This window comes from Natator depressus, chromosome 7 (genome assembly GCF_965152275.1).
Source record: "Natator depressus isolate rNatDep1 chromosome 7, rNatDep2.hap1, whole genome shotgun sequence".
Lineage (NCBI taxonomy): Eukaryota > Metazoa > Chordata > Testudines > Cheloniidae > Natator > Natator depressus.
Window position 1 is genome coordinate 122,138,757 of NC_134240.1, and position 20,807 is coordinate 122,159,563.

The window sequence follows — 20,807 nt, forward strand, 5'->3', positions numbered from 1 at the left end:
AGATCTCGGCTTTGACTTTCTAGTCCATGGGAAGCCAGTGCAGAGAGCAGAGGAGAAGTCTGATGTGCTCACAATACCCCACATGGCTGAGGAGATGCACTGCAACACCTGGGCATACAGGGTTCTACAGAACACAGAGCTGGAACTTGTTGGCTCACAGCACAGATGTCCACCACTTGTGCTACATGAATAACTGGTAGCAGTAGTAAGCTGTTATCCTCTAGGTCAGGGGTTGGCAAACTTTTTGGGCCAAGGGCCACATCTGGGTGGAGAAATTGTATGCAGGGCTGGGGCAGGGGATTGGGGTGCCGAGTGTGTGAGAGGCTGTGGTATGCAGGAACGGGCTCACGGCAAGGGATTGAGGCAGAGGAGGGGTGCGGGGTTTATGAGGGGGCTCAAAGAAAGGGGTTGGGGTGCAAGAGGGGTGCGGAGTGCAGGAGGGGGCTCAGGGCAGGGGTGCAGGAGGGGTGCAGACTGCGGGAGGGAGCTCAGGGCAGGGGGTTGGGGTGCAGGAGCGGTGCGGGGTGTGACAGGGGGCTCAGGGCAAGGAGTTGTGGTGCACGGGGGTGCAGCAGGGGGCTCAGAGCAGGTAGTTGGGGTGCAGGAGGGTCCAGGCTCCGGCCCAGCGCCGCTTACCTAAAGCGGTTCCAGGGTGGCAGCAGTGCGCACCGGGGACCCACACCGCGCCAGGAAGTGGCCAACACCATGTCCCTGCGCGGCCCCTGGGAGAGGCGGGGGGGCCACAGGGCTCTACGCACTGCTCTTGTCGCACCTCCAGGTACCTCCCCCGAAGCTCCCATTGGCCGCGGTTCCCCGCTCCCGGCCAATAGGAGCTGCGGGGGGCGGTGCCTGGAGGCAAGGGCAACGCACAGAGCTCTTCTTCCCCCCCCGCCCCCCGACCCCAGGGACGTGGTGCCGGCCGCTTCTGAGAGTGGTGCAGAGCCTGCGGCACCACGGGGGGCAATCCCGCGGGCCGGACCCAAAGCCCTGACGGGCTGGATCCAGCCCACGGGCCATGGTTTGCCCACCCCTGCTCTAGGTAGAGGGGGAAAGACATTTTGCCAGTGGGATTCCTAGTCACTTGCTAGACAGCAGAGGAGTGTTCAGACTCAGGAATCCATGATTCAATTCCACGGACTAGATGTGTGTTCTGATGGTTATAGAACCTTTTGTCCTTGATTCCCCCATATCCCTGTCTGCCCCCACTGGTCCTATCCATCCCGCCCCCAACTCCTGTCCCTGCCCCCTGCCCTGCTCCTCACCTATCTGCAAGTGAGTTAGGCTGCTCCGTTCTCCTCCTCCTTGTTGTTGCCTGGGCACTAGCAGGTGGCACCGACAGCATGGCTCTCCCTGTTCTCAGTTCTGGTGACTAGCACAATAGTGACCCCCGGCAGCCCGGAGAGTTATCGCAGGACGAATCCTGCTCAGCCCCTGCATCCCTGGGCTGCATCAAGCTCAGGTGGTCTGCAGGGATGATCAGGAGCTATGTGGAGTTGGAGCATGCTCAGTGCAGACAGACTCTTTGGAGACTTTAGCTGCCACTAACAAACTTCTGCTGAGCATGTGCAAATAGAGATTTTCAGAGGCTTATAAATTGGTCAGATGTGGGCAGAGTTTCATGGAGATGGTGAAAGGCACCACAGCCAAATTTCAATACCTGCTCTAAAGCAGAGCCGCTTATCAACAGAACAATTACAGGAACTGTTTTAAATGGGCAAAACAATGTATTTTTCCCTAACGTTGTGTAGGAAATGACTGAATCCTTAAAAAAAGGAAATTCAGCCTGAGGCAGACACCCAGCCTGGAAACAGGTAAAGTTTATAAATGGCAAAGTTATAAACAACTGAAAACATGATCTTATAATAGAAAGTGCTCAGCAATCTTAATTATAGGCATCACTAGCTGCACCATGTGTAACAAAGCTGATTCATGTTGCCATCTTTAAGTTGATCAAGCTTTACTTTTGTGATGCTGGTGTTGGTGCTGTATTGTATTACACAGAATTTTAAGGCAAAACAGAAGCCTATCACAATTTGACACTTTTAGTAAACACTGATTCATCAGCCTTAGTGTCCCAGCCAAATTCTAACTTGAGAAATTGCCTAAATTCCCCCTGCATTTCATTTTGATACGTCATTCTTCCTCTGAGTCTTCGTCTGCATCTGATTAGCTCCGAGCATATTGTAAACACTACAGCAATATGAACACACACAAGGAAACCTTAATATATACTCTCTCTTCCTCAGTCAGGAATGAGGTCAGATAGAAACATATCTGTATTTCATGATTAGTGCAAAACTTAAGAGTCCAGAACTCATGTTTCCAAACAATTAAATTCAAAATCCCGACATTAAGGAAAACTCTTAAGACAGACAATTATATCATCATGCCTCATGTAAAGAGGCACTGACATTTCACATGTATTTTAACATTTCTTTCATTTTCTCTCTCAAGAATAAGATCAGTAGAAAAAAAACTTTGTAGAAACACAAGCAGTTTACTAAATACAGCATCCCAGCTTGGAAAAGGAAAGGAGAATTATGTTTCTTGAGAAGGCGGCGGCAATCAGAGAGATGCAGAGCCACATTTCTCATTCTCCTAAGGAGTTGTAGCTGTGACATTTCAGCTCATCCTCTAGTCACATGACCGGCATTGCTCCGGAGAGTTCTAAGTTCTTTTGACTTGACAGTCAGCTCCAAATCACATGTCCGGGGTCTGAAACCCAAGGCAACTCTATAACAACTTGCTTCTCTTTGGAGAAAATATATTTTACTCACACACGCACGCTATACATTAACGATTCTTTCAAGAGGCCTTCCTGCAAATCAAAGTAAAGTATTTCCATAGATAAAGTGCAAATCCCCTGAACAGCTTTCCTTTGTACTTGTATATAAATAACTGTTTGAACACCTGCACCTTTGGATATACACGTACATGTAAAAGAAACATATAAACAGATACTGTCAAAATGGGATGGAGAAATTACTGACACATTCTCTGCCAATGAACATGCAGATGTTGTGCCCAGCTCCTGTAATTGTCCGTTTTTACCCTGCTAAACGTTTCAATGCCTTTTTCTAGAAATTGTATGGATGGCAACACTGCAGCTCTTGTGCAGAACCTTACAACAGCCAGCCAGTGCGGACTCACGCAATAGAGAGCCCACCTTCTGAGAGGAAACAGATTTTAGTCTCACAGCACCAAGGACTGTTCTCGAAACAGCAAATAAAAGGAGGGTTTAAAGAGGTATCAAGCTGTCTGAGCAGTGGCTGGCCTTTACAAGTATATTTTAGCACTCACTAAGGGCTCGCATCCCAAGGACAAACTGGCTGAAGAAAGACATCAGCGTAACGAAATGGCTCTCTGCACCCAACACCTACCTCATACTTTCTGTAGTTAACTAGCAAAGCAAGAAGGACAACAGCGTCATAACCATGCTCCCGGCGACTAGGTGGGTTGGACAGAATCTGAAACAAGAAGCAGGAATGCATCATGTTACCCAGTAGTTGACTATGAAACATAGCTAGTTTCCTGAAGAAGCAAGGCCAAGCAGAACAATATGTAACATATCAGCATATTATGCGCTAAGTGACGTATGAGTAGGGCCCTACCAAATTCACAGCCATGAAAAAAGCGTCACAAATGATGAAATCTGGTCTCCCCTGTAAAGTCTGGCTATAGTAGAGGAGCCGCGATGTTGCTACCCTTACTTCAGAGCTGCCTTCAGAGCTGGGCGGCTGGCGAGCGGTGGCTCCCGGCCAGGCACCCGGCCCAGAAAGCAGCGCCGCCACCACCAGCATCAGTGCAGAAGTAAGGGTGGCATGGTAGGATATTGCCAACCTTACTTCTCCACTGCTGGTGGCAGTGCCACCGACTTCAGAGCTGGGCTCCTGGCCAGCAGCTGCCGCTCTCCAGCCGCCCAGCTCTGACGGCAGCGCAGAAGTAAGGGTGGCAATACCGCAACCCCCCCTACAATAGCCTTGCAACCCCCCGCCTGACCCTCTTTTGGGTGAGGACGCCCACGCTTACAACACTGTGAAATTTAAGATTTAAATATCTGAAACCATGAAATTGAAGATTTTTTTAATGCTATGACCGTGATATTTACCAAAATGGACCGTGAATTTGGTAGGGCCCTATGTATGAGATTTAAAACAGTGAATTGCAATGCATATAAGAAACCAGAGAGAGCCAGTTATGTACACAGGCTTAGAGAGAGCAAAATGTCGCAGCCACAGCATCACCCACCACTGGATGTGACAGTATCTCAGTGTATTGCCAGGACACACTCAAATACTTCTCCTAAAAAGCACACCATACCAAAGGGGAGAAAATTGCTGGAAATACCCAGGCTGACTGTCATAATAAGTTCCTCTAGTCTAGAAATCTTCCATGAAATTAGACCCACAGAGCTATTCACCTGCTTTCTGAGCACAAAAGACACAAGTGTGACAATCTTAAAAGCCCAACAGTGACTGAAACCAATAGACCGGCATAAGGAGGTGGCAGCATTATAAAATCTACCACCGAGCTAGGAGTAAGAGGTTGACATGTAACACCAGCAAACCTCTGTTGTATTTAAAGCACTTAACAGTAAATGCACCGATAAAAGTCTGGCACTATGGGAAAAGACCTAACCAGCCAGAGATGAGAAACACTTACCTGTAAAATAGCTTCAAATATACTGTTAATCATCACATATTCCAGGATTGTGTTCTGGCTGATATTGTCTGTCACCTGAAAGCAATCAAAGGCTTTTTAAAACACTGACTGAAGCTCCATAATCCCTAACGTTCTGTACCTGCCTCCAGTGTGCACGGAAACAGGCACGTTCCCCTACTGAACAGATGCTCTAAGTTCATGTGCTCTCAGCAAGGCAAGAGTCCAGGTAGGACGAGAGCAGAGCAAAGTGGGAATAGCCGTGCAGACTCACCCTCCTCCCAGCACCCCGACTCCTTTCTTGTGTGCACCCCAGTCACTGCATCTGCCAGGAGCGTCTCAGACTCTGTGCAACACAGGAAACTTCCACGCTGCTGTGTGTAACTCACTGTCCCAGGGACACACCAACTTCCTTACATACTCATCACACTACCACAGAAAGAGTAACAGCTCCCAGCCCCAGGCCCCTTCCCCTTGCAAGGGTGGAGATGGCTGAGCCGGCCTGGAATCATCCCAGTGCCAATCGAAGAGCACATCTGTGCCTCAGGACAGGACAGCCCTTCGCTAGCCTGCAGCCCTTCCAAACCCCACAGGGCTGCCACCCGGGGCTCTTTAACGTAGCTGCTCTCTAAAGGAACAATTCTGGAAATGACACGTGGCCATTAAAGACACTGATCAACTGACACTGCAATGTCAGCCCAGGAAGAAAGATCATTCTAGAAGCAGCACTTCCAGCAACCAGACCCTGTACCACACTTTGTCCTCTGCACTCACAGATCCTCCCCGTCCTTTGGTCAGTTCGCCGGCATACCTGCCCATCAAGGTTTCTAAGCGAAACTTCAGTTTTGTGTTATTTACCGTTACCAAGCAGAGAAGCAGCTTCAGACACAAACTCTTCAGGCTTTCGGAGCCTTCTGCACAAAGCAGCGAGTCCAAGCTCTCCATCAGATTCTGCGGAAGGACACAGTCACAATAAGCCTTCGCGATCTGAATCCATCAGGTTACGTATAGCACGCCAGTCTGGCTACCAAATGCTGAACAACACTAAACCCTTCCCCCCAGCTCAGCCTTGTCAGGAGCCAGGGAGGAACTGGTACCAGCCAAAATCTAGGCCACATGTGACGTTAACTTGCTGGATCACATCAGTCCTTACAGCACATTTGCCCAGTTATCCCACCACCTCACTGGAGCTGTTCCACAGCTAACCATCAAATCTTATTATTCACAGAAGGGTTACTCCATAACTGAGACACAGAGCGCCTTATTAAACTGTCCCCTTCCATCACCCCCATGACAGGAGCTGGCACTCAAAAGTAATGTACGTTCCAATCCCCTGAAGAGCCTCCCCACCTTGTAACTGATTTACAGATCAGATGCCAGCATGAACAGCGGCATTCTGACCTCTGACTGCTATAAACCAGACATGTGTACCTGAGCAGCCTAGCAGCAGGACAGAGCTTGCCTGTGGATAGTTAAACACTGTTCAAGCAACTACACTCACTAGTAAAAGATTCAAAGGTCAGACGCTGGCTGAGTTTATGCTGTCTAAGTTCCCACCCACCCAGCTGTACCGAGGGAAATCGGAGCACCAAAAAGATTGCTACCCCCAGCGCTTGGACTCGATACTGGGGTAACTGGGTGGAATTTTCCAGCCTGCGTTATACAGCAGGTCAGACTAGATAATCTAACAATCCCTTCTGGCCTTAAATTCTATTCATGACAATCCAGGAATCAAAACATTGGCGTGAACGGAAAGGAATGACCTCCCTCCATCATTATGTTAGATTTGTAATGAATTACAAGTGCCCTTGTGCTGGGCCTTTGGCAGGCAGAATACACGGGGCAGCTGCATTTAATAATTTGCTTCAGTGTTCACACACGCACAGGCACTTCTTCATAACGGCAACTGTCTACAGAGGACATCCCCGCAGGACAGGGCTGACGAGCAGCAAGCTGCTCCTCTGACGCCAGGACCCTTACCTTCATGCACAGCTCTGCTCTGTCGAAGCCCATGAGCATGTTTATGATGTCAAACCCAGAGGTAGATTTGTTCTTCTGATGGACACCACGAATCAGGGCACATAACGTCTGTGAAGGGAAGAGGGAATGAAGCAGCTGAGTGCAGGATGTCAGGCCACACCTACGACTCGCCCCCCAAAATCCATTCCAAGCCCTGCTCCCAGGACCGACAAAGAACAGATGCTTCAAGGGCCATCATCAATTTAGATCCCACTACTGTCTGAACTCTTCCCTTCCCGTTGTTCTATGTAACTCCTCAGATTGGGAGAACTCGGAGATTAGAGAAAATACATATTTTTCCAGTGTGCGCATTTGACAGCACCATGCAGACAGCCATTCTCACTGCTTCACCTGTACAGTCAGACAGTTTCCTCAGCTTGCATGGGTGCCCCACACACCAACAAGGGAGACAGACACATTTACAACCAGAGAAGTGTAACTGCCAAGGCCCAGAAGGGGACGCTCAGGCCAGGGCAGCACCTGACACTCTGTTTAGCAATTGTTGGTGTTCCTTTAAAAAAATATATTTCTAAGGCATAGAGCAAAATTGCTCCAAATGTCCCTAAAGATATGGATACAATCTCATCAGACAAGTCATTGTCTAATAAGCGTGGTCTCTTGTACAGACTTCACTCCACCTTCTCCAGAGCTTTATTTAATTTCCTCTGTCAGGAAACTCAATGAGGGGCAGGGAGTAGGTGGGGGGGAAGAGAGAACAAGCAACCTTCTCTTGGACTACACTTCAGCTCCCAGCCGGGTTACCTGTTGCACTGAAGGGTCCGTCGCCTTCCTCCCTTCCCACCCCACCGCGGGTGGTCTTCCTCACAATTCCAGAAACTCAGAATTTGCATTTTAAAAGCAATTTACATTTCCCAAGATAGATAGGACAGTGAATGTCTCTAAACTCCAAACGGAACAAATAATAAAAGCTACCAGTGAGAGGCCACTGCCTCTCAGCCCCGCTAAAGAAACTAGCGCAAGGTGCTTGACAATATCAATAAGCGGAAAACTGGCCCACTCACACGGACTCCCTAGCCATCAGATCTGGTACCTGTAACGCATTGACTACTCGGATTGGGTGCTCTTCTCCCAAGGCCTGGATGCAGTGCTGGAACAAACAGTTAATGTTATCTTTTATCTTCATTAACTCTTCTCCATCCAGAGACTCCAGCTTGCTTTCTAGATACTCCAGGTTCACCTGTCAGGTCAAGGAACGAAGGAAAAGCCAATTAATGCATTTCCTCCAGCTGCTGAAAGGAAGTGGAGACCCACAGGTGAGCAAGTCCCTGCCACATCCCAGGCCACACAAGCAAAGGTGAATCAAAAGATAAGAGGATGGTTTTCAACTCTTACGGTACCTTCATGAGGAAAAGCTCCTCCCAGAACCGAGGGCTGCATTTACTGGGGTCCTCCGTCTGAAAGAGAAAGGAGACCCCATGAGAACAAACAGTACAGCTAGGAGAAAGGCTAAGCACACCGACAGAACATCAGTGTAAATAGTTCAGACTCCGGAAGACAAGGTTACTCACCTGTCACCGGAGTTCTCCAAGTACAATATATTGCCAACACAGATTCCCAAAAGCAGGATTTGCAGAAGCAATTCTCGCCTGAGGAGCTTTTCTTCTTTTCTCCCAGAAATATTCTCTCCCCCAAACCAAAAAGGAGAAGATTCCTCACAGCTCCTCACTATGGAGTCCCTTCCTCCTACTGCATTGGCTCCCCTGGCCTGCCACTCCCTTTCCTAACTTCATGGCCACCACATTCTAGATCCCCCGGGGACCGCCACACAGTGAAACTGAAGGAGGCAGCAGAGGAAGGCATGTCATTTGAGACAGTTATGGGACAGCCTGGCTTTGACAGAAGCATGCCCTGTCTCATGGAGAAGAATCCACCACATGGAGCTCTCTCGGCAAACCAAAGGGACAAAAGGAAAAGGGACCCAGTCCTTACCATGAAGATCTCATCGTACATTAGCACAACCTTCTCTTTCAATAGTTTCTTGGAGGCTGAAGATTTCCAGAGCAGTCCGCCTTTCTTCTCTGCTTGGGCCATGGTGTACAGCCTGGGCGTAAGAACAGAGACCAAACTACTGAGAAAGCAGGAGGTGACGGGGTATTGCCACAGCACCTAGGAGCTGTAGTCACGGCCAGGACCCCACTGTGCTAGGTACTATACAAAGAGATGGTCCCTGCACGGATGTTTTTCTCCCAAACTGTGTTCTGTCTGCCATAGCCCTGATAGCTCTATACCCTAGGCTAAGATACTAACAGCCACTAGCATGCAGGAAGTGGGGGGTGGGGGTTAATTGCCACACAAGATACTGAGACCAACGGTCCGGCTAGCTAGATCCTAGTTCAGTTTCCAGCACCAGATTGCTTCAGAGGAAGGTGCAACAAACCCTGCAGACTAGATATGGAATAGCCTGCTTACAAGGAAAGTTTCGTCCTAACCTGTCAGTCAGTGGTTGGTTTGTGGCCTGGAGCAGGAGGGCTTATGTCCCTTCCCGCCTTTTTTTTTTTTTTTTTTTTTTAAAGAAGTCCTTACTATAATCTTGCTAAACACTTGGTCTCCGTGACATCTTGTGGCAATCAGTTCCACAGACTGTGTGAAAAAGTAATTCCTTTTATCGGATTTAAACTTGCTGCCTACCAATTTGCTTCAATATCCCTTTGTTCTTGTGCTGGGAGAATGAAAGCAAAGAAGTGCCTGATCAACCTGCTCTACGGCATCTATTATTTTGTATTTCTTTCCTGGAAAAGTGGTTGGCAAACATTACAGTGCATTACTCCGCTGAGATCCCAACCAAAATCCAATGCAAAATGTTCGCCCACTTGTGCGAGGGCTGCAAGGATTTGCCCCCCATATCAAATGCTGTGTATTCATGATTTTTCACTGCATCATTGGGGCTTCACAGAAGCACGTGGTTCTGCCACAAGAGATCCAATTACAGGATCGGGGCCTAAGTTTCTAATGAGCTGTTAGGAAAGAGAGAGTGCCATGAATGGAAATGCTCTCCTTGTTCCCAGAAGCTAGGTAGGTTGCAAGATGCCTAACAATTGATGGTCACAAATACCTAGCAACATTACGTATGAGAGAGGACCCTTTCTCAGAGCAAAAGGAATTTCTTTTCCAAAATTATAAACAGGGTCTCTATAACCCAGGAACGGCTTGGTGCCAATTGGTGCCAACACAGTATTCCTGCCAGCAAGTCAGAGTACTATTAACTAGATGAATGGACTATAAGGTGGACAGAAAGCTGGCTAGATCGTTGGGTTCAACGGGTAGTGATCAATGCCTCGATGTCTAGTTGGTAGCCAGTTTCAAGCAGAGTGCCCCAGGGATCAGTCCTGGGGCCGCTTTTGTTCAACATCTTCATTAATGATCTGGATGATGGGATGGATTGCACCCTCAGCAAGTTTGTGGATGACACTAAACTGTGGGGAGAGGTAGATACACTGGAGGGTACGGATAGGGTCCAGAGTGACCTAGACAAATTGGAGGATGGGGCCAAAAGAAATCTGATGAGGTCCAACAAGGACAAGTGCAGAGTCCTGCACTTAGGAAGGAAGAATTCCATGCACCGCTACAGACTAGGGACCGAATGGCTCGGCAGCAGTTCTGCAGAAAAGGACCTGGGGATTACAGTGGATGAGAAGCTGGATATGACTCAGCAGTGTGCCCTTGTTGCCAAGAAGGTTAAGGGCATATGGGGCTGCATTAATAGGAACACTGCCAGCAGATCGAAGGAAGTGATTATTCCCCTCTATTCGGCACTGGTCCAGAGGCCACATAGTCCAGAGGCCACATCTGGACTACTGCATCCAGTTTTGGTCCCCCCACTATAGAAAAGATGTGGACAAACTGGAGAGAGTCCAGCGGAGGGCAATGAAAATGATTAGGGGGCTGGGGCACATGACTTATGAGGAGAGGTTGAGGGAACTGGGATTGTTTAGTCTGCAGAAGAGAAGAATGAGGGGGGATTTGATAGCTGCTTTCAACTACCTGAAAGGGGGTTCCAAAGAGGATGGATCTAGACTGTTCTCAGTGGTGGCAGATGACAGAACGAGGAGCAATGGTCTCAAGTTGCAGTGGGGGAGGTTTAGGTTGGATATTAGGAAAAACTGCTTCACTAGGAGGGTGGTGATGCACTGGAATGAGTTACCTAGGGAGGTGGTGGAATCTCCATCCTTAGAGCTTTTGAAGGCCCGGCTTGACAAAGCCTTGGCTGGGATGATTTAGCTGGGGTTGGTCCTGCTTTGAGCAGGGGGTTGGACTAGATGACCTCACAAGGTCTCTTCCAACCCTAATCTTCTATGATTCTATGTTAGAGGGCACAGGGGGTGCATAGAGTTTGACAGGGATCCCCTAGGTCAGATGTATGCATATTAAGTTTATCATAGAATCATAGAATCATAGAATATCAGGGTTGGAAGGGACCCCAGAAGGTCATCTAGTCCAACCCCCTGCTCGAAGCAGGACCAATTCCCAGTTAAATCATCCCAGCCAGGGCTTTATCAAAGGGTAGCATGTGAGGTCTCCACAAAGAGCCAACAGCCCACTGGTTGCATAATCACTGTGAAACGTGTGGATGGATACTGTTTAAGGAATTGTGTATCCATACTGAAAATTATGTTCTTATGGTCTGAGAGTTAAGGAAGGTCACCAGATGGGGATAAATGCTTTTCTCTCTCACTCACTGGTCATGTGGGTTGTGTATCATCCACTCCACAATGGAGGCCTGTCTACAGTCTAAGCTGGATGCTAATCAGGAGATTGTGAAATGGACAAGAAAGAGGCACAGGGAAAAACAACCTGCAGGGGAGATCTTGGTTAACAATGAAGACAACGGGGGGGAGGTACCCCCCTGCATCTTTCCACTGAGGAGACAAGAGGACAGTATGACACGTCTCATGAATGGAAGATCACAGCCAAGCTTGGCTGTAATAAACTGGAAGGATTTGGGCTGAGCATAGCTGTATAAGGGTTAACAGTAACTAAGTCAGTCAGTCTAGGTTCTAGAATGCTGTTTCTATTTTACATGTAACCATTTGTTTCCAATATTTCTACTTTTCATTTGAATCCCTACTCTTTATTAAATAAGCTTTTGCTTGTTTTCACAACACACCCAAGTGCTGTGTGGCAAGTGGCGCTGCGATCTCAGGTGTAACTAGTACAGTCAGGGTACTGTTCCTTGGGGAGCAGCAAACCTGGGGGTTGTTCAGCAGGCCAGGGGCTGGACATTCGGAGGTTGGTGTGTGCCTACTGTGAACCTGCAAAGGGACAGCAGAGCCTGGCAGGCTCAGAGGGAAGCGCTTGTGATGACCGTGGCCAGTGGAGTCAAGGAGCTGACACATGGCACATGACACAAGCTAAGGGCAGGGTGTAGCAAGATGCCTCACACTCCTGCGTATCCCCAGGAAACATCCCAGTTCCCTACATTAACAATATTCTATTTCATTGTTCTGGTTCTTCCTCACGCTGATGATTTGCCCTTTGTTCACTGTTGATAGTTGTGTTGTGCCAGCTTGACTGTTGTATAAAGAAACAATCATTGCCCTGCTCTAGTGATGTGTGCTCTGCGATTGTTAAACATACCACAAGGTCTGGGCGTTCGATTCCTCAACCTTCCGAGGTACTCACAGCCCTGCGTCTAATGTTGCAATCAATACAGCAATTCTGACGTTACACAGTGTATGGTATTGATTGCAAATTACCTATTTACATCGCTTCATATGATAAACATTTCCCAAGCAAACACTGAAACGTTTTAGCAATCTCCTCACCGTCTCTACGCATCACGCATGGAGGGAACGGAGTATCTCTCCTCGCTCAAACCCCAGGCGTTCTCCTGAACTCTCTGCCACTCTCCCCACACCGCCCAAGGGGGTTTTACAGAATTCCATTGCTCACACAGGCAGATTAGAGCTGAAGCAGCCTACAGGCACTTGCAGCAGCTAAGTCAGCAATGATAAATTATGCGCACAGAGGTAAGTGCACTGCAGTACATTTCTGGTGCCCCTCAAGCTTCCCAAGTCTGCAGTCATGGAGACAGCTGTGGAATTAAGCTTCCAAAGCAGAATGCCTGGACTCCTTCAGAACATAAGAATGGCCAGACTGGGTCAGACCAAAGATCCATCTAGCCCAGGATCCTGTCTGCCGACAGTGGCCAGTGCCAGGTGCCCCATAGGGAATGAACAGAACAGGGAATCATCAAGGGATCCATCCCCTATCGCCCAGTCCCAGCTTCTGGCAAACAGCCACTGATGGACCGATCCTCCATGAATGTACCTAGTTCTTTTTTGAACCCTGGTATAGTCTTGGCCTTCACAACATCCTCTGGCAAGGAGTTCCAGGGTGACTGTGCGGTGAGTGAAAAAATACTTCCTTGTGTTTGTTTTAAAGCTGCTGCCTATTCATTTCATTTGGTGGTCCCTAGTTCTTGTGTTATACTTCCTTATTTACTTTCTCCACACCAGTCATGATTTTATAGACCTCAATCATATCCCATCTTAGTCGTCTCTTTTCCAAGACTCCTTCCATGATATGTTCAAAGAGCAGATTTCAATGACTAATGGGTGTCTGTTTCAGAACGGAGATTTGGATTTCATTTACTGCAGACACAGGGCTTGGAGTGCCTCACAGTACTGTGAATCACAGTAATTACTGAACCACATCTTACGGCTATTGGACCAGCACTTTTATAGCCAGGCAGGCCCTCCATTCATTTAAGATCTGGGGGAAGTTTAAGTCAAACAAACTAGAAAGAAAACATTGTTAAATCACCTTGATGGCTTCCCTCCTCGAGACTCTCCATCTCTTTTTAACTGTGTCATGGGAAATAAGATGTCTCCCCAATCAGGAAAAATAATTGGAAACAGAAAGGTTTCTATTAGCAAACAAATCAAAACCAATGCCACTCTGAGCCCGGAGTACAGATCTTTCATGAGATTACCCAAAACAAGCTCTCCAACAGGAATCACAAGTCTCTGAATCCAAAACAGCACACAGCCCCAGTGCACAAACACATCTGTCAGTGTGCTTCTAATTGGATTACAGCTAATGAATCTCAATGTCAACGCTAATAAACTAACTTGCAGTGCTCCTGGGTCTGTGTTCTTGCACCAAATTAAGGGCGGAGGGGCGGGTAGAGAATCAATACACTCATGTACATGCTGCAGACCAAAAGAGAGGTGAGAGGTGCAGTATGTTTTAGCACTTTTCTCACACGTCTAGAAAGACGGGAGATTCTAAACCTCATGTGAAACAAGTGCTTGCTGCCAGGCCAGCATCAGAAAGATGAGATCATGTAAAACTCCAAGTCTGTCAAGATAAGAATTGGGATTTGGCATCTCTTAACCTAAGTTACAGGGAAAGCACAGGCAGAAGATTGCTAGAGGCAACAATTAAATAATGCCTTTGTTTATGATTTGTTATTCTAGGGACTACAAATGAGCATGCGGAGGAACCAGAAAAGTTCAATTCTCCTTTCATTCCAAAGCACCTGGTCTCATGACCTAGGACGATCAGCCAGCGCTAATGGGTTTTTGTTTTCATTTTATGCAATTATATGATGCATCTAGCTGCAAGAAATAGATATTTTAGAAATTAAAAGCTGCACTTAGCTACTGGGGGCTTTCTAAGTACCTGCAGAAAAAATTGAACATTCCTATAATCTTGTTGTTGAAAACTTTTATACACGATAGAGATGCTGAATTAGCAGACTTTTTAAACAATGGAACTAACTGGCTGTAGTTAACAGAGCTATTCCTTCAAACAGATTACTGATGTAAAGGCGTCGACACATTTTCATACTCCTGAGTTCACAGGGACAATTCTATTAACACGCAGCTGTAGCAGCTGAGTGCCCAGGAGATCTACCCCACAGAGCTGAGAGAGAGCTGCATGGGAATGTTTAGTACACCAGCCACTTCACTGCACAGCTGTAACGAGGCTGGCTCTGGCGGGATCCAACTGAGAGTGCCAATAGCTGGGGTTTCTATGCACACCAAGGCAAACCAAACCAGCCAAACAGAGAAGACTTTGGTTTTACCAGACTGGCTAACCACAAGTCACACAAGCAATTCCCTTAGACACTCCAGTTTCCCATTATCCCCCACCAGTGCCACTCGTTATGGGGACAGATGGTTATGAAAACCAATACCCCAGTAAAAGAGAAAAGGTTCTCTTGATCCCAAAGGACCAAGCCCCAGACCTAGGTCAATATACAAATCAGATCTTACCCACCAATCATGCTGTTGCCAATCCTTTAGAATCTAAAATCTAAAGCTTTATTCATAAAAGGAAAAAGATAAAGATGAGAGCTAGAAGTGCTGAAATGGAATCAATGACATACAGTGACGGCCAACTTCTTGGTTCAGGTTTGTAGCAGTGATGGAATAAACGGCAGGTTCAAATCAAGTCTCTGGAGAACATCCCCAGCTGGGATGGGTCATTCAGTCCTTGGTTCAAAGCTTCAGTGCAGCAAAGTCCCTCCAGAGGTAAGAAGCAGGACTGAAGACAAGATGGAGGAGCTGCAGCAGGTTTTTATAGTCTCTTGCCATGTGGTCTCTGCTTTCTTTGTCCCAAAGACAAGCTGTCTTTGGGGCAAAGAAAAACCTCAGAGTTTTGTCCATAGGCAGGTCCCTGCACATCTTGCTGAGTCACAAGGCATGTCTGCCTTCTCTCAATGGGTCAGTTGTGTAGCTGATGGTCCTTAATGGGCCATCAAGCAGGCTAAGCAAAGCTGACACCAACTTGTCTGGGGTGTCACCCAGAAGCATAGCATAAGTTTGAAAAACAGACAGTATAGAGCCAATACTTATATCTTTAAATACAAAAATGATACATGCAAACAGATTGCATAATCCTAACCAGCAAACCATAACCTCATCTTAGACACCTTATTTGACCCCCTTTATACAAGATTTGGTGCCACTGCAGGACCTTGGTTGCAACAATGTTCTATGCGGTCCCAGTTCAAGTCACTAACGTCACAACAGCAAAAGATTCAGGACACTTCATCTGGGACTAAACAGACATGGCATCATGCAAGTGGGGACATAAAAGCCATGGCAGTTAAGTGTTCATGCATAAAAGCCTTGCCTGCACTACAAAGTTTACCCACTACCAACACTGGGCTCAGGATGATCTGGCGCTGAATGTGCAGCCAAGCACAACACAGGCTTAAGGAAAAGGAGGACTTGTGGCACCTTAGCGACTAACCCATTTATTTGACCATAAGCTTTCGTGAGCTACAGCCCACTTCATCAGATGCATTCTGTGGAAAGATGCATCCGATGAAGTGAGCTGTAGCTCACGAAAGCTTATGGTCAAATAAATGGGTTAGTCGCGAAGGTGCCACAAGTACTCCTTTTCCTTTTGCGAATACAGACTAACACGGCTGTTACTCTGAAACGCAGGCTTAGCACATCTATCACTAATTTCATTTGAGAATCCACAGCAGAGTTCTGCAAACCAAACCTGTGACGTACAAATGAACACACTATTAGTAACTTGTCACTAAAATGCCCACAGAAATTGCAAGCAAAAACCTTAACAATGTTACGGTTGGGGCTTTGATCACAAAACCTGGCCAGCTAAAACTATGATTTCCACCACAGCCGTAATTCAGCCCCCTCACAAACACATACTTTGCTTTATTGTATAGAGTATGTCTCTTGTAATGGCAAAAATAATATTACTGTATATGGTTTTAACTATAACAACTCTAAACTCCATGTTTCCAACCTGTGGTTACTGGCCGATCCATATCTTTCCATTTCCAGACTTTGGTATGTACATCGCAACGTCAACGTTGCATTAGCATTGCTTTGCATTTTGTTTCCTTATCTAACAAACCTGAATATTTGTGTGTTTGTGAGCAATCGCACACTCACACACACAGCTACACATCCCAGTACACAGTCCTAGAAATAACCCATTGCACTTTTTTTAAGCATGCAATGCTCAATAACCACATTCTTGTTCACCACTGCAGTGTCAAACTGGTTTCCAGAGCTGGGAAAAAGAAAAGGAGGACTTGTGGCACCTTAGAGACTAACCAATTTATTTGAGCATGAGCTTTCGTGAGCTACAGCTCACTTCATCGGATGCATTCAGTGGAAAATACAGTGAGGAGATTATTTTCCACTGAATGCACCCGATGAAGTGGGCTGTAGCTCACAAAAGCTTATGCTCAAATAAATTGGTTAGTCTCTAAGGTGCCACAAGTCCTCCTTTTCTTTTTGCGAATATTGACTAACACGGCTGCTACTCTGAGCGCTGGGAAAGACACTGCAGGGTATGAACTCTACATTAGTCCAAAATCCAGGACTTGTTTTATGGAGTTAATATTCAATGGCAACAAATACACTGAAAATCATGGACTTAGTTGATACTCGCTTTAAAGTCCAATGTCTTTCAACCTGTCACTGCTAGGAAGGCTGGGCTCACCCACACAAATGATTTCAAGTCTAGTGAAAGCTTCCTAGCACCAAGCACTGACTGCTAGGTCCATACCAAGCATGGTTTGTTTTTAAACTTATTTTGCAGTTGTGCAAATACAAAACTAGCCCCTGCATTATGAAGCACAGAGCTGTCATGAAAAGTGACTTTGTCGAGGTCCCATTGTGAGGCTCCAGATCGGTCATCTCTCAATAATTCCACTGCAAATGTGCCCAGTTTGCAAGTAAAACAATGACAGGTTTCAGAGTAACAGCCGTGTTAGTCTGTATTCGCAAAAAGAAAAGGAGTACTTGTGGCACCTTGGAGACTAACCAATTTATTATGCTCAAATAAATTGGTTAGTCTCTAAGGTGCCACAAGTAAAACAATGTTTTTCCTAACCCACAGCCCTTCATGTTTCCCCCCACCCCAGTCTGTGAGGCTGGATTCTTTCCACTGCGCAAGTCATGACGCATAATAAAGATTCTGCAGGCCAAATTAAGCCCACAGTGACACCTGTGCAACTCCACTATCTCCAAATTAGGCCCTCTGTGACACCATCATGACCCCCGTTGTCTTTATATTAAGCCCTGTGTGATCCCAGAACTGATCACATAACTGAAAATTAATGGGAGCTTAGGTACGAATGATCATGACTTGGTCACACTTACAATGTGCAAGCAGAATAAAGTCCAGACAAGCAATATATATATATATATACACACACACACACACACACACGGTTCTTTAATAGGGTCAATTTCACAAAGCTGAAAACAATTATGAGCTGAATCAGCTGGGAGGAAGAATATAATCCGAAAAATGTGAATAACTGTGAATCATTTAAGAACACCTTACTAGATGAAGAAAAAGCCACTCTCCCACAATTGAGGAAGAAGTCTGTGCTGGGTAAAAAACCAACCTGGGTTAAGACGGGAAGCGAAGATAGCGGTAAAAAAATAAAAAATAATATATAAGAAATGGAGGAAAGCAGAAGTTGATACCAATTAATATAAAACAGAAGTTAGGAATTGTAGAAAATTGATAAGGGAAGCCAAGACACACAAGCAGAAATCAATGGCCAGCAGAATTAAGGGCAATAATGAGGTTTTTTTAATATATTAGAAGCAAAAAGAGTCCTGATAGTGGTACTGGTCCATTACTAGATGGAAATGGTAGAATCATCAATAATAATGCAGAAAAGGCAGAAATGTTCAATATATATTTCTATTCCATATTTGGGGAAAAAACAGATAATATAGTCTTATCATATGGTGATAACACTCTTTCCATTCCACTAATATCTCTGGAAGATGTTAAACAAAAGCTACTGAAGTTAGACATTTTTAAATCAGCAGGTCCAATTAACTTGCATTCAAGAGTTTTAAAAGAGCTGGCTGAGGCGCTCATTGGACTATTAATGTTAATTCTCAATAAGTCTTGTAGCACTGGGAAAATTCCAGACGACTAGAAGAAAGCTAAGGTTGTGCCTATTTTTAAAAAGGGTAAATGGAACAACCCAGTTAATTATTGGCCTGCCAGCCTTACATCAATCCTGGGCAAGATAATGGAGTGGCTGACACAGAACTCAATTTATAAAGAATTAAAGAAAATTAAGGTAATTAATGCAAATTAACATGGGCTTATGGAAAACAGATCCTGTCAAACTAACCTGGTATCTTTTTTTTTTTTTTTTATTAAAGAAATTACACGTTTGGCTGATAAAGGTAATAAAGGCATTTGACTTGGTACCACACGACATTTTGATTACAAAACCAGAACTGACATGTCACATATTAAATGGATTAAAAACTGGCTGACAGGTCTCAAAAAGTAACTAAACAGGGAATCATCATTGAGCAGGTGTGTTTCCAGTGGGATCTCATAGGAATCGGTTCTTGGCCCAACTCTATTTAACATTTTTATCTATGACTGCGGGGGGGAACTTTAAAACATCACTGATCAAGTTTGCAGACAGCACAAAAATTGGGAGAGTGGTAAATAATGAAGAGAACAGGCCACTGATTCAGAGCTATCTGGAGTGTTTGGGAAACTGGGGTGCAAGCAAACAACATGCTTTAATGACAGGTTTCAGAGTAACAGCCGTGTTAGTCTGTATTCGCAAAAAGAAAAGGAGTACTTGTGGCACCTTAGAGACTAACCAATTTATTTGAGCATAAGCTTTCGTGAGCTACAGCTCACTTCATCGGATGCATACTGTGCAAAGTGTAGAAGATCTTTTATACACACAAAGCATGAAAAAATACATGTCTGCATGTCTACATCTAGGAACAAAGAATGTAGGCCACACTTACAGGATGGGGGAGTCTATCCTGGGAAGCAGTGACTCTGAAAAAAGATTTTGGGGTCTTGGTGGAGAATCAGCTGAACAGGAGCTCCCAGTGTGATGCTGTGGCCAAAAGAGCTAATACGATCCTGAGATGCATAAACAGGAGAATCTCGAGTAGGAGCAGAGAGGTGATTTTACCTCTATTTGGCACTGGTGCAACCACTGCTGGGATCCTGTTCTGATGCCCACAGTGCAAGAAGGATGTTGATAAACTGGAGAGGGATCAGAGAAGAGCCAAGAGAATGATTAAAGGATTAGAAAACATACTTTACAGAAACTGATCTCTTTGAGTCTATCTATTTAGCTTAAAAAAGAGAAGATTAAGGGTGACATGCTTACAATCTATAAGAATCAACATGGGGAACAAATATTTACTAATGGGCTCTACAGTCTAGCAGAGAAAGGTCTAATACGATCCAATGGCTGAAAGTTGAAGCTAGACAAATTCAGACTGGAAATAAGGCGTATATTTTTAAGTGACAGTAATTAATCATCGGAACAATTTACCAAGGGCCAGCGATGGAGAATCCACCATGACAATTTTTAAAATCGAGACTGGATGTTTTTCTAACAGATCTGCTCTAGGAATTATTGTGGGGAAGTTTTATGGCCTGTGCTATGCAGGAGGTCGAACTAGATGATCACACTGGTCCCTTCTGGCCTTGGAATCAATGAATCCCATTGCCTTCAGTGGATCTGCACAGGTGTAGCTGGCTGGAATTCAGTAACCAATTCTGTTGATGATACACAAAGGAACAGAATGCAGCTCATTGCCTCTGCAGGCTAACAGGAGTAAAAAGAGGATAAACGTATTTCTGTCGCTAACACCAGCGCATCTGGTGAGCAAGGTGGTGCCATTTTTACATAGATGCTTTTCAGAGGGGAACCATACTTCAGATGAAGGTGGGATCTCTCCAAAAAGTCAGAAAGGAATTTTAACCTGCTGTCTTGGCTGAGAGCAAGCATGAGAAATAAGTGTACTTAAAAAGCAGGTGTACAATGGAAGTAACTTTCATACTAATAAGCACAAAAAGAAAAGGAGGACTTGTGGCACCTTAGAGACTAACCAATTTATTTGAGCATAAGCTTTTGAGAGCTACAGCTCACTTCAAAATAAATTGGTTAGTCTCTAAGGTGCCACAAAGACTTCTTTTCTTTTTGTGAATACAGACTAACACAGCTGCTACTCTGAAACTAATAAGCATGTACATCTTCAAAATACAGTACCGACACTAATACTGCTATGCAGATAGGCAGGTGGGGCCCTTTAGCCCAGAACAGCAGCCTACCTAGGAGAAGGAAAACTCCAATCTCAAACCCCCATCCATAGGTTAAA

General features: G+C 45.7%; 1 protein-coding gene across 2 annotated transcripts in view; it reads right to left on the bottom strand.

Annotated features, from left to right (window-relative positions):
- Positions 1-20,807, bottom strand: part of ARMH3 (armadillo like helical domain containing 3) — a 185,901-nt gene that overhangs the window by 158,314 nt on the left and 6,780 nt on the right. For both annotated transcript variants that reach the window (XM_074959495.1, XM_074959494.1), the window contains exons 2-8: positions 8,629-8,740; positions 8,037-8,093; positions 7,730-7,876; positions 6,640-6,747; positions 5,518-5,610; positions 4,663-4,737; positions 3,381-3,467 (exon numbers count right to left, since the gene is read on the bottom strand). In XM_074959495.1, coding sequence (XP_074815596.1) covers positions 3,381-3,467; positions 4,663-4,737; positions 5,518-5,610; positions 6,640-6,747; positions 7,730-7,876; positions 8,037-8,093; positions 8,629-8,730 — 669 coding nt within the window. In that variant the 5' untranslated portion in view covers positions 8,731-8,740. The remainder of the gene's footprint in view (positions 1-3,380; positions 3,468-4,662; positions 4,738-5,517; positions 5,611-6,639; positions 6,748-7,729; positions 7,877-8,036; positions 8,094-8,628; positions 8,741-20,807) is intronic.